The sequence below is a fragment of the Lepus europaeus genome, chromosome 6 (genome assembly GCF_033115175.1).
Source record: "Lepus europaeus isolate LE1 chromosome 6, mLepTim1.pri, whole genome shotgun sequence".
Taxonomy (NCBI): domain Eukaryota; kingdom Metazoa; phylum Chordata; class Mammalia; order Lagomorpha; family Leporidae; genus Lepus; species Lepus europaeus.
In genome coordinates this window covers 117679246-117692695 of record NC_084832.1, presented here as the reverse complement: position 1 = coordinate 117692695, position 13450 = coordinate 117679246, and the positions used below count along the sequence as shown (strand labels likewise).

General features: G+C 45.3%; 1 protein-coding gene across 1 annotated transcript in view; it reads left to right on the top strand.

Annotated features, from left to right (window-relative positions):
• Nucleotides 1-4431: 4431 nt before the first annotated feature.
• LMNTD1 (lamin tail domain containing 1) overlaps nucleotides 4432-13450 on the top strand; it is a 91125-nt gene continuing 82106 nt past the window's right edge. Inside the window, exons 1-3 of the mRNA XM_062195233.1 lie at nucleotides 4432-4639; nucleotides 5069-5160; nucleotides 5326-5475. Coding sequence (XP_062051217.1) covers nucleotides 4432-4639; nucleotides 5069-5160; nucleotides 5326-5475 — 450 coding nt within the window. The remainder of the gene's footprint in view (nucleotides 4640-5068; nucleotides 5161-5325; nucleotides 5476-13450) is intronic.

Here is a 13450-nt window from a genome sequence, read left to right as displayed (position 1 = left end):
AGATACACATAGGCATTGCTTTTTTGTTATTTTTTGTTTTTAAAAAATTCTCCCGAGTATAAGAGAGAACGTGGAATATTTGTCTTTTTTTGTTTTTTGGGAAAAAAAATTGTTTATCAGTATTACAAAGAGAGAGGAGAGGCAGAGAGAGATGTTTCAGCCTCTGGTTCACTCCCCAGATGACCACACAGACAGGGATGGGCCAGGCTAAAGCTAGAAACCAGGAGCCAGGAGCTTCATCTAGGTCTCCCATGTGCGTGGCAGGAGCCCAAACACTTGGACCATCTCCTGCTGCTTTTTCCAGGCCATTAGCAGAGAGCTGGCTCAGAAGTGGAGTAGATGGGACATGAACTGGCACTCTCATGAGATGCAGGTGTCACAGGCAGCAGCTCTGCACTCCACCACAGTAGCAGCCCTAGTATTTGTCTTTCTGTGTCCAGCTGATTTCATTCAACTTGATATCTTCCGGTTGCAACCATTGTGATGCACATGATAGAATTTCATTCTTTTTTATAGCTTCATAGTATTCCATTGTGTGTGTGTGTGTATGCACACATATCACATTTTCTTTATCCATTCATCTGATGATGGATACCTTGGTTGAGTCTATATTTTGGCTCTTGTGAACAGTGCTGCCATGAACATGGTGTGCAGGTTCCTCTTGGATACAATGTGTTCATGACTTTTGGGTCTGTACCTAGCAGTTGGGCTGCTGGATCATATGGCACATCTGTCTGAGAGAAACTGAACATCTCTCCATTGAATTATTATTTATAGCCCTTGCCTACACTCCTTCTGAATGAGGCTTTTTCTTTATTTGTTGAAATCTTTATTCAGTAAAACATTAAGTCTTTGACTGTAATGTACGTTAAAAGTGTGTCTTTAAAAAGAGACATCAAACAAAAGAAAATAAAAGTGCAAAACTATGAAAAAATAAGTTGAAGCAAATTATAGAATGTTCTTCAGTGGTACAACAAAGACTGTCAGCCACCCAGCAGTGCTGTGTTCCATGCTGGAGCAAATTGTTGTACTGTGGTGAATACAGTGGTGCAGCTGATGGATGCATTTCACTGAACCCAGGCGTGGCTGGCAGGTTTTCAGTTCTGTGCAAGGTACTGTGCCGTCTGTGGAGCAAGTCAGCGTCTGCCTCTGAAAGCTTTTGCCTGGCCATCTTTGTCTTTGGCCAGGCAGGCTTTGATCTTGAAATTTCGTTAAGATATCATTAGATCCTTTGAGTAGTTGGTTTCATCTTGGAGTCCGTTACTAAATTACATTGTGAACCGTTAAAATTGATCAAAAGTGCTTTTGCCATATATAGAGCAAATTCTTGGTTGTCCAAGTCAGTGTCGGTGTATCTGGTTTCTGTTTTACGTTTTCTTTTCATGGCCTAGGTGCTCCAAAGCTAGCCTTTTCTGAAGGTCTCATCACAAGGAAAAAGGAGTTGATAAAATTACTCCCATTAAGCCCTTTGTAGAGACTTAACCTGGTCCTGCAATCCAAAGAACAATTTTACATTTTAAGGTAGAAAATTCTTAATGCAAAGCAGTGATATTGCAAGAATCGATTTCTTCCTGCCCCTTAGAATGCTTCTCTTTCAGCCACAGCTGCCCAATGGAATCGTCTGGGGAAGGATTCTGAAGACACATATGCCTGAGTGCCAATCAAGGCCAATTAAACCAGAATCCCCAAGGGTTCACTGTAGGACGTGGGATTTTCTAAAAGCTCCCTTGGTGACTTTGCAAGGCAGGCTTGAGTGAGATCAATCAAAGTGAAAATTAAGTGAAATCCTGCAGTTATTCCGTATATCAGCAACCACAGGAAGACGAATAGGAAATTATAGAGGTGATTTTTACATGACGATGGTAACAGTCCGAACAAGTGACTGAGAGAGCAGGCTCTCAAGGTCAGACAGTGCAGCCCATGCTAACTGTGTGAGCTTGTACGTCCCCCCACACCTGTAAACAAGGACAGTAACAGCACCACCTCCCTCCCAGAGGACCATTAGGAATATTGAATATGTGGAAAAGTGCCGGGCCGTTACCATTATCTCCTGCGAATGCTGCTTCCAATCCCACCTGCTCTGGCAAACCCCCTGTCACTCACTCAGGAAGCCTAACCCACTCCTTTCCCTGGCTTCCTCCACCGTCAGCCTAGATGAACGTTATTGGCTTGTCCGCCAGTTGGCACCGCAGTGGACATACTTTCTTGTCTGTCTCTCCTCCATGATCATTTTCTGCTAGGCATGATGATGAGTTTTGGAATGAGGAAGGTGGTTATATTATGGGAATGCACATTGATTCCTGCATCACTGAATGTTGTTTGTCACACCTGCCCCATTTTCCCTCTCTGAGATAGTAGAAGCCACCAGCTGAGGGCATCCGTGAGCTCCCACCAGCTGCGAGGTGTCTGCACCAGCTCCCCTCTGTTTCCACACAGGGCCCATCCATTCTCCTAGGAAGGCCAGTCCTTCCACTTGTCTAGGAGTTCTCTCCTGTCCACCAAGTGGACACCTGCCATCTGAGCTTGACCCACACCAGTGAAGTGTCTCGTTTTGGTGGCACCTCACATCGGAGATACAAAAATGGTCGAGAAGACTGGATGCTGGAGTTCAGTACAATTCACCTGCTACCTGGGGGCAACACATGAAATATAAACTTTAAAACATGTTATGCCAGGCAGGGCCTCAACTTACTAATGTTAATATTAATATTAAAGTTGATATTAAAAGCAGCTGGGAAGAAAGCAAGACACAGCGGGTGCTTGGGGGGTCATCATCCAAGTCTTTGTTTAAATATGTCTTTCTCAGGGAACTGTTCCTTACTCTGTCTCTCTTTTCTTGCTATACTTATGACTCTACACTACCAAGATCTCGCATTTGTGTGTGTGTGTGTGTGTGTAGGTTGTCCCTCCTTCTAGAAGTAAGCTTCATGAGAATAGAAACTTTGTTAGTTCACTGCCAGGTCTGGAACAGTGCCTGACAGATGATAGGTATTTAATAAATATTTGTTAACTAAATCAATGAGTGATATATTCTACACACTCATAGCTTTAGGCAGAATCATGTTAAAGTGCCCTGAAACAAAAGGGAATTTATCTTATTGTTTAAATCTACCTTAATACACTTTAGTTTTTAAACAACTGTATTGTTAAACATTTTCTTATGACAACTGAATTATTGGTATTGAGAAAGCATTTATGGGGAACAGGCATTTAAGCTTGTGATGAAGAAGCCTGTGTCCCATAGTGAAGTGCCTGAGTTTGGCTCTTGGCCCTGGCTCCAGTTCCTTATTCTGACTCTTGTCTCCAGCTTCCTGCCAATGAAGACCCTGGGAGGCAGCAGTGAAGGTATGAGCGATGGAGTGGCGCCACCATGTGGGAAACCTGGGATTGCCTGCCTTACTCCCAGCTTCAGCCCTAGTCCAACCCTGGCTGTTGAAGGCATCAGTGGAGTGAACCAGTAGATGGGAGTTTCTCTCTCTCTCTCTCTCTCTCTCTGGCCTCCCAAATTAATAAATACTTCTTCAGAAAGAGCTCATTTACAACAAACCTCTATTGTTTCCTTTCACTCTCTAGTTTTATTGATTGAAGAACCATTGCTCACTCTCTTCCAGGAGACTTTGTTGAGTTAGCATTAGCAGATCTCTCCTGTCTCCTCACTCAATGCTGAGAAATCTCAGAATCTCTCTTTGTAATGGTTCATAGTGCATGGTTTTCTACAGTTTTCTGTGGAAACTTGTCTCAAATCTTTGCACAGTTCTTCAGCATGGAGTTCAGAAGGGGTGTTTGCGATTAGTGCAGAAAGAACTTGCCAGGTCACCTCGTGAGCTCTACTCTGGTTCTCCAGGCACTCCTGCAGAGATGTTTTATGGAGTCACGTCACCAACGCACGGTCAGCTCGTTGCCCACAGGGACATCAGAAAATCCTAAAGCCCCACTTTCATGTTCTCATCTCCTGTCTGGTGAGCTAATTTCTTCCTCAAAACTGAACCTCCATCTTTCTTTGGCCATTGCTTTGGGCCAAATTGTGTGCCCCTCAGATTTACATGTTACAATCCCAACCCCAGTACCTCCGAATGCCACTGTGTGGGGAGATAAGGTCTTCGCAGATGTAACAAATTTAAAATGAGATTGTTTGGATGGACCCCAATCCGATATGGTGACATCCCAATCCGATATGGTGACATCCTCCTAGGAGAGGGGATTAGAACGCAGTCATGAGCTGAAGGAGTGAGAAGTGAAGACCAGCTACTGCCAGTGGTGGGCAAGGAGAGAGGACTGAGAAACCAACCCAACTCTGGGATCTCAGCCTTCCAGCCTCCAGAACAGGGAGAAAGTCAATTTCTGTCCTTGAGCCATCCAGGCTGTGGGACTTTGTCATGGCAACACAAGCAGAAAAGTGTAGCCACGTCTCCTATGTATCTGTTGCGCAGGATGCTAACCTCAGCGATCTGGTATTGTACTACAGACAACTTCAGCACTCTCATCTCCTCCGGGTTTCTGAAAATTAACGTCAGAAACGAAGTACCCCCAAAAAGAACAGGCATCACGTGGACTGGACATGGCCGTGTCATGGAAGATAGATCAAACCCTAGTCTTGATCAGAGTTCACGGCTGACTACTCTGCAGGAGGTCTGGAAAGGTAGCTCTGTCCCAGATGTGCTAGGCTGGAGGCCGGCGTTTTCAGGGTTCCCCAGACACCTGATACGTGAGGACTGGGGATAAAGCTTATCCAAGAAATGTGTGTGCTCAGTGCTGATGACCGCGCGGCAGAAGTCACCAGGGCTGCTACGAGAGAGTGGGAGAAGTTGGAAAAGGAGCTGAGAGAGGCAGCTGCTGAGCAGGAATAGAGCTTAGCACTGAAGGAAGAGGACCACTCCGCCCCCGCCCCACCCTTCCTCTTGGTTCTGTTCCTCTTCTCGCCTGGACCGGCAGCATTTGTTCTTCGGTTTGTAACTCACGCTCTCTCCTTCTTCACAACCTCACCACATCCTAACGTCTACGTGGATAATCCCCGTTCCTGATTCTCCACTAAAATTGCCCGTTAATGATACATCTTTTTAATCCCCAGGTATAATCATTTTGCCTGAGTTTTTATTCTCTTTGACTTCGCTGGCACGTGGTGACAAGCTCTGTTCCTTCCTGCTGCCGCTGGCCCGTGCTGTACTGGCTCTTTCACTCCTTCTCTGTGTCTTCAGTCTCCAGTGGACCCCCCCAAAACAGGTGCTCTGCCCAGGTGTCTTCTCTCCTGAGAGGCGTTGCTCTGGGCCTCTCCCCCCTCCGCATGCATAATTACTGAAGGGGAGTGTCTTCCCCGTTTTCCTCTAGTCTGCACCTCTGCCGTCACCTCAGACTTCAGACTTCGTGCATCCAAACCAGAGCATCTCCCCCGCGCCACCAGGTGTTCCTGGGATGTCCTCCTATCTGATTAATGAGGCCTGCATTGCCCCAGTGCAGCTGATGATCCTGGGGGTCTCTGTGACTTCTGCCTCTCCCCAAGCCCAAGGGCGTGGGCATCCCTACCCTTCCATTCTGTTTCTCCGTCACCCCTGTAACTCAGCCTCTCATCGCCTACTCCCCGGACCGTTGTCCCAGTGTCCTAATATTCCCTTCGCTTTCGTGCTCCCCTTTCTTCAATCCATCCGTAACCCAGTGCCAGTTGTGCGGCTTTGTTCAAAATGCTTAAATGGCCCTGCTGTGCTTACTGAACTAGTCCCGAATGCAGGTGGTCTGAAACTCTGTCAGTTGCGTTACGATGTCTGGAAGAAGAGCAACAGGCGGGAGACCACTGCACTGCACTCCAGTGTATCAGAATTGGGTCTGGTGGAGATGTTTCACTTGGAAAGGAATATGGACCACACAAGGTTCAGCCAGGGCACAGTGAGCAGGATGGGGGAGGAGCGATGAGCATGTTGTCTAATGAGTGGTTAAAGGCATGGAGACATTTTGGCCACGAGAAACATGGTTTCAAAAAATTTAAAAAGAGCTGACTTGAAAATATTTGAATAACAGTCTTTTAGAAGAGAGCTTCTTTTGTGTAATGTGGACCTAAGAACTAGAGTTTGAACAAGGAAGTGGAAGCTATAAGAAAATAGATTTTGGGTCATTGGAAGGGGAAAAGATAGAACTAAAAGTTGACAGGCACTCTGAAGAAGTACCGCATTCTCTGTTACCAAATGTGCCCATTTAAACTGGATGGTGGGGCAGGCATTGTGGTGCAGCAGGTGAAGACCCTGCCTTGGGGTGCCTGCACCCCATATAAAAGTGCCCGGCTCAAGTCGCCAGCTGGGCTGCTCCCAGCGCTGCTTCCAGCTCAGGCATCCTGGGAAGCAACAGATGATGGCTCAAGGACTTGAGTCTCTGCCTCCCACAATGGAGACCTGGATGGAGTTACAAGCTCCTGGTCTCAGCCTTTGCCCAGCCATGGCTGTTGTGAGCATTTGGGGAATGAGCCAGCGAATGGAAGATCTCTGTCTCTGTTGCCCTGCCTTTTAGATAAATTGAAATACATTTTTAAAACCTAGTTAACTTTACAGGAATCATATAGGGCTGTTTTAGGAATATAATCCTTGGGGCGGATACTTAGCACAGCAGGTAAGATGCTGCTAGGGATACCAGCATCCCATATCAGAATGTCTGGTTCAAGTTCCAGACCTGCTTCCCATTCTCCCTTCCTGCAGGTGTGCACCCTAGGAAACAGCAATCATGGCTCAAGTAGTTGGGGCCCTCCCACCCACCTGGGGGACCTGGATTGAGTTCCCAGCTACCAATGTTGGCTGAACCCAGGCCTGGCTATTGCAGATAATTGTGGAGTGATCCAGTGGATGAGAGATCTCTCGCTCACTCGCTCGCTTGCTCACTCTCGCACTTTGAAAAATAAATATACAAAATTTTGTACAAATTTATTTATCTTAAAGGTAGAGTTACAGAGAGGAGGAGAGGAAGCGCTGGCTGTTGCAACCATTTGGGGAGCCAATCAGCCAATGGAAGGTCTCTCTCCCTCCTTCCCTTCTCCTTCTCTCTCCCTCTCTCCCTGTGTCCCCATCTCTCTCCCTCTCTCTATAACTCTGTCTTTCAAATAATTTTTTTAAAAATATACACAAAATTTTAAAGATAGTATAATTATTTTAAGTCATTTGTTTTTGGTTTTTTTGTCTGCTTGTCTAGCTCTCTATGAGCCTGGCCTGTAAGAACAAGCCATTATTGTGTTTCCCAGTTTTGGTATCTGCCCATGCTGTTTCCTGTATCTGTGAGTTCCTTTGCTTGCAGTTTGTCCTTTCCAACTTTTATTCCTTTTTAACATGGCCAGATCATTGGCACAGTGTTTTGAGGAAAATGTCCCTCTTCCTCGCCCAGACTCTACTGTGAGTAGATGGGTGGGCCTTCTCCAACAGCATGGTGCTTTGTTGTCCACTGTCAGTCATGTAGTCTTCGGCCTGGTGTGATTCACTTGCGTTTCTTTTCTCATCTAGTAGAACTTGAACTTCACAAGGGCAGGCATTTCCTTTGTGCTGTTAGAACTCCTATCCGACTAGTATAATGGAAGTCCTTTCTTTGTTCACTTAATGAAAGTTTCTCTGTTTTTCAGAATGCGAGAATATGTTACCTATAAAGGAACTTCCAATTCAAGAATGATCTATTAATCTGGTTTTTCATTTTTCTTTTATTTTGTTTGTTTGAAAGGCAGAGTTGCAGGATAGGGGGTGGAGAGACAGAGAGAGATTATCCATCCACTGGTTCACTCTCCAAATGGCCGCAATGGCCAGAGATGGGCTGATCCGAAGCCAGGAGTTTCTTCCGGGTCTCCTCTGTGGGTGCAGGTGCCCAAGTACTTGGACCATCCTCCACTGCTTTCCCAGGTCCATTAGCAGGGAGCTGGATCAAAAGCGGAGCAGCTGGGACTCGAACTGTCATCCATATGGGACACAGGTGACACAAGTGACAGCTTTCACTCCATCACAGAGCTGGCCCCATCCTGATAGAATTTTAAACCTTCAAAGAGTGACTGTTCTGGTTATATTTTTATGAAATTAAGTGGCACTAAATTACCACTCCACAAAATTAGCGGTTGTATGGTTAAGAACATTAAGAAGGTGAACAGTGACTCCTGGCAAGTTGTGATTGGGGGACATCTTCCTGTGATGGACAGAAACCCTCAGCTTCCAATTCCTTCTCCATCTCTTGTTGCTCTTCGTAGTTACGCCGAGCCTTTCCATCACTGCCGATTTCTGTTTGACAGATTACCGCCGAGAGTCCAGATGTGGATTTATAGAAATTTGTCTCGCCCAAATTCTGAGCCTAGGCTGTTAACATTGGTCAGATTAAACAAGGAGAAAAAATAGGCCTGGAGTGTTTATTCCCATCGATTGTTTGGCTCTCTTTCTTCTTTCCATCTGCATTCAGTTCTCCAGACACTGAGATTACTGGGGACTGGAGGTCAAATAGACGCATACCCTGCTTCCAGGCCGAGGCGCCTGCCAGGCAGTTTGACCAGGTCAGGCCTAGCAGGAGTCTTTTACTTCAGGTACTTCTAAGGAAATAGTGTTCCAATTAAAAACTCTCTAGAAAAAGCCTAGGAGACAGCTCTTGGCTGCAGGTCTGAGGCACGTGGGGCTTTGTGAAGAAGTGGAAGTCCTGTGGCTGCAGGACTGACCGCATGGACACTTGGGGAATTAACAGCAACCTCCTTATTCCCTTGGGGTGCATCTTGGGCTTCGCCCTACCTGGTCCTTCTCTCCTCTCTGCCTTCTCCCTCTCCAGAGAGCACAAGGTCAGGATGATGTGGCCATGAGCAGTCAGCAGGAAGGACGAGGGTATTTTATTTCTTTTTAAGCTGGATGCATGCCCTAAAGAAAAAACAATTTCAGATTAGCAAGTTACAGCCAGAGTCAGGCTGCCCAGTTACGGGTCTCATTTCGTGCTTTCTGATAGACTTATGAAGAGGCTAGAAGATATTAGATTTAGTATGGCCCAGAACTTCTTCTTTGAGTATCACCCATTAATTAAGATACATTTCTAGATATAAAAGGAGCATGGGTAGAAATAATTGAATTTGATGACTTTATAGCCTAAAATGTGTGTTCTAGCACGTTATAAAGTAGTCATTAATGAGTTGACAGACAATTTAAAAAGAATTAACTTGGTTTTCAGCAAGAGTGAAGCTTGAGGATTGATGATTAAGTATTGATTTTCTTTTCTTATAAACTTGTATCTGTGCTCCAAGGGCATGAGCTTTGTTTTCTAGGAGAATTGAATCTTCTCTGGGTTCTTAATCCCCACACAGGTACCGGCTCTGTAGGAAAGTAGGTAGATTTTCCAGCAACTTGCTTTCCTCATTTGTGACGTTCATTCATGTAGATGTGTGTAGTTTGGTGAATTTATGTCTGACCATTGTGTATATTAAAATTTTATTCTTTTTCCTGTTGGTGAACATTTGGGTTGTTTCAGAACTTTGCTATGATGAGTGGCACTGCTATGAGTGTCATTGACTTTTGGACGGAAATTGCTGGGCTATAGGGTATTTGTGTTTTTAACTCTATTAGATAATTTCTGGTTGTTTCTTCATTTGGTTGCTCATTGTGTGGTAGCATAGAAAAGTTCCTGTTCCTCTGAGGTTTCACTGAGATTTGCTATTGCCATATTTGGTACATTTTGGGCATATTAAATAGTATCTCATTTTGGTTTTAACTTGTATTTCCCTGCTGTGTGTAACTTTCATATTGAATGGCCATTCAGTTCTGGTTTATCCTGTTGGAGTATTTGACATTTACTTATTAATGTATAGGCTTCTTCCTTTTTAGTTGTGAAATAATAGTACACAGAGAAAAATACATTAAAAATCTGCATAGTGGTTCATAAATCATCTCAAGGAAATATCTGTGCAAATATCTGAAGTCAAGAAATAACTTAGTTCCCCAGAAATCACTTTTAGGGACACCAGAAACCTCACGTCTCTCTTTAACTCAGCCCAATCGTTTGCTGCAGTAGGAACAATTGCCTTGACTTCTTTGATAATTGTTTCTTTGCTTTTCTTGATAGCTTTACCGTCCACTTGTGTATCGCTAAGAAATATGGTTTACTTCAACTGTATGAGCTTTATACTTTGTGTTTTCTTTTAGTTTTTGCTCCTTTACTTAGCGTTCTACTTGTGAGTCTTAGCATGATTTCATCTCTCTTCTTGATGGGTCCAAGATTGGTCTCCATCTTACTTTAGTCCTAAACTTTGCCTGCAACCCAAATTATATTATTGGATTATCTGAGCTAAAATTATGGGCTCCAGGTTCTAGTCCCGGTTGCTCCTCTTCCAGTCTAGCTCTCTGCTATGGCCCGGGAGTGCAATGGAGGATGGCCCAAGTGCTTGGGCCCCTGCACCTGCATGGGAGACCAGGAAGAAGCACCTGGCTCCTGGCTTCGGATCGGCGCAGCACACCGTCCGTAGCGGCCATTTGGGGAGCGAACCAATGGAAGGAAGACCTTTCTCTCTGTCTCTCTCTCACTGTCTAACTCTGCCTGTCAAAATAAAAATAAAAATAAAAATAAAGCGAAATAATATCTAAACCCACTTAGATTTCGCTCAGTTTACAAATCTCCCTGTTCATTATGGATGAGTCAGGAGATTTGGTTAAATTGCTACTTCGTTGTTACGGTGGCAGATTTAGTTTTGTTTCTTTGCTACTTTGCTCACACATTTCATGTTTAGTGTAATCAGTAATTAACTTTCACGCACCCACACTTCACGTCTACTAATTCTGAGGCATGCCAAGGTCTTTTAGAAGCTTTTCTCTTTAGCACCAGCAGCCCAAATATATTCCTTGGAACTTCTGGGTTCATAGAAACCTAAAACAGAACAATCACACATGTTGTGAATAAGCAGATTTGCTGCCCAAAACCATGGTGTTTGATAACCACTAATAGTTAGGATCCAAGATTATTGTCAATTACACAGACACATCATTTTCAAATATCTGTCCTGGCATTCATCTGGTATTCTTGTTCTGTGACACTCCCCTAAAACACCTTTAATTCAGTTCACATAAGTTTATTCAACAGTTATTGAAAGCCATGCAATATCCCCTCCTCTGATCAAAGAAACAGGAAGAAAAAAGCAAAAAATGATATTTTTCCTATTTGTAGGAATTCGTAGTCCAGGGAAGAAGATACATAGAAAGGATGAATGGAGAGAGTAAGGGCAGTATCAAAAGCAAGAATGAGGTGAAGTCCACGCAAAGAAGAGAGTCCGTAACCCCAGTGCAGTTCAAAGTGGAAGGGGACATTCATAGAAGAGGTGTCCCAGACGCTTTGCAAGGGTGATTAGAAGTTTTCTAGACACGAGAAACAGGGTGGGCTACAGCCCAGGGTAGCAGCGCTCTCAGGGGCTGCACATGGCCAGTCTTGCTGGAGCTTTACAAGAAAGGGGAGGAGAGAGGAGAGAGGGGTTGGGTCTGAGACCCACTCACGAAGGGTACCGTGTGGCTTGTCAGTGGTTGGAACTTCATTCTGTAAGCCATCGGAACCACTGAGGCATGGGAATGTGGCCAAACCTGTGGTTTAGGAATGAACCCGTCCAGATGTTGTGGGATGGAGGCGGTCAGCTAACTAGTAAGTATTAATGTCAGCTTGATTGACAGGAACCCAAAGTACCACTGCTTTAAAAGCTGGCCCAGAGACCCAGTCCACCCCAGAATAGGGGAGTTGATGGTGTCGCAGGCTCAGCCTCTTCCTACGTCATCGCTCTCTTGTGCGGCCCCCATCTAATGTCAGTGACGTCAGTAGCTGTATTCCAGCAAGTCAAGTTCTGTAGGAAAAAAATTGACAATGGTGGCGTGGCCCCCAACTGTCTCTGTAAGAAGATCCCCAGTGCTGTCGTGTGGCTCCTCCACCCACCTCTCATTGGCCAGAACTCAATCACACGGTCCAGCCAGCGGCAGGGTAAGCTGCGAAGTGGGAAAGTGGACATGGAGGAGAACTGGCAGTTGTTGCCAGTGAGGAATGAGACGCTGGAGTCCAGGCAGACAGGTGTGGAGAATCCGCAGTGGTGCAGTGAGAGAACACAAGGCAAGACGGAAGAGCCCCGGAGGAGGATGGTTAAGAGGTGGTGATCTGGTGGGCGGCCGATAGCTTTTGGTTTCTGACTCGGGTGGACAGAGGTATCACGGTAGAGAATTTTCACCCTCATGAAACGCACAGAAGGAAACAAAACAAAATCAAAGTGCTTGCCCTGTGCCAGGTCTCCTGGCCTTTGATTAAACTGTTTCTCCAGTGCTTCTTTCCAAGCAGAAGGGAAGCTATGAGTCTACATAAGGCATAGGACGCTGGGCCTTTTCCTGCTGTCCAAGGCAGAGACCAAGGGCAATTGGACAGGTGACCAAAGGCAGGTGGATTCATCCTCCTGGACTTGCTTTCTGCACCTGAGAGACAAAGGTTGAGCTAGCTAAAACCCAGCGTCTCGTCCGGCTGTGGAATTCCTTAACACACTAATCATGGAACCGGTAGCCTGTGCCAATCGATAGCACACGAGTGAACAACCTTGTGACATTCCAGTCAGCTGTGGTCCACTAATGGGGAGAAAAATGAGGCAACATCTTAAGGTTCAAATAAACACAATTTCCTGTCTAATTGCTTCAAATCTCTTTGCACACGGCTGTTGGAAACCCAGTTCAGTGTGGTGTGGTGGTATTAAACTTTGGCAGATTTACAAAGTATGTTATTAAAATGGAGTGGGTTTTGCCAATTGCATTTCAAAATTACTTTCAATGGTTTTACTTAGGGGAAAAGAGATTACTTTCCTTATTAGCTACATAAGCCTACATGTGGTAGCTGAAAGCATCTCTCGAGTTAAAAAGTATTTTTCCCTTTTGGTTGGTCAAGTACAGGCTGTTCCACCCACTACAAAGGATTAAAGTGCCCTATTTCATCCCAGCGTTAGGTACTGGTGGCCGCGTGTGACTTGGCGGAGGGAACATTTTGTAATTGCTAATTTCCTAGAACCAGTTTAGCTCCAGGTTGCAGCTGAAAGTCCATAGTGCTTTGCAAGTCTTAACAAGCAGGACCCAAGGATGCTGCCAGAGTGTATAAGACGCCAGCGAATCTAGAACAGCAGGGAGCCTGCTGAGGATCCGCGCTTAGGAAAGAATGTTGGGTTCCCAGAGCCCGAGCGCCTTGCGGAGACATGAAAGGGTCCACAGGACACCACGGGTGGACCCAGGAGTTTGCTTGGCACGAGTCACTCCTCATGCCCGGTGTGCTCGGTGCCAGCTGGCAGCTGTTCTCAGGGTCAGATGCTTTTTACAAAATCTGCAACTCAAATGAACACTGGTAAGGCATTCAGCAGGTATAGTCCACGTTACTTGGAAAGTCTTTCAACCCGCATTTCTTTTGATACAAAAAAGTTTGGAAATCTGATACAAATGCAATATTTTGAACTCTATCTAATACCAACTCTGCATTCTTCAGC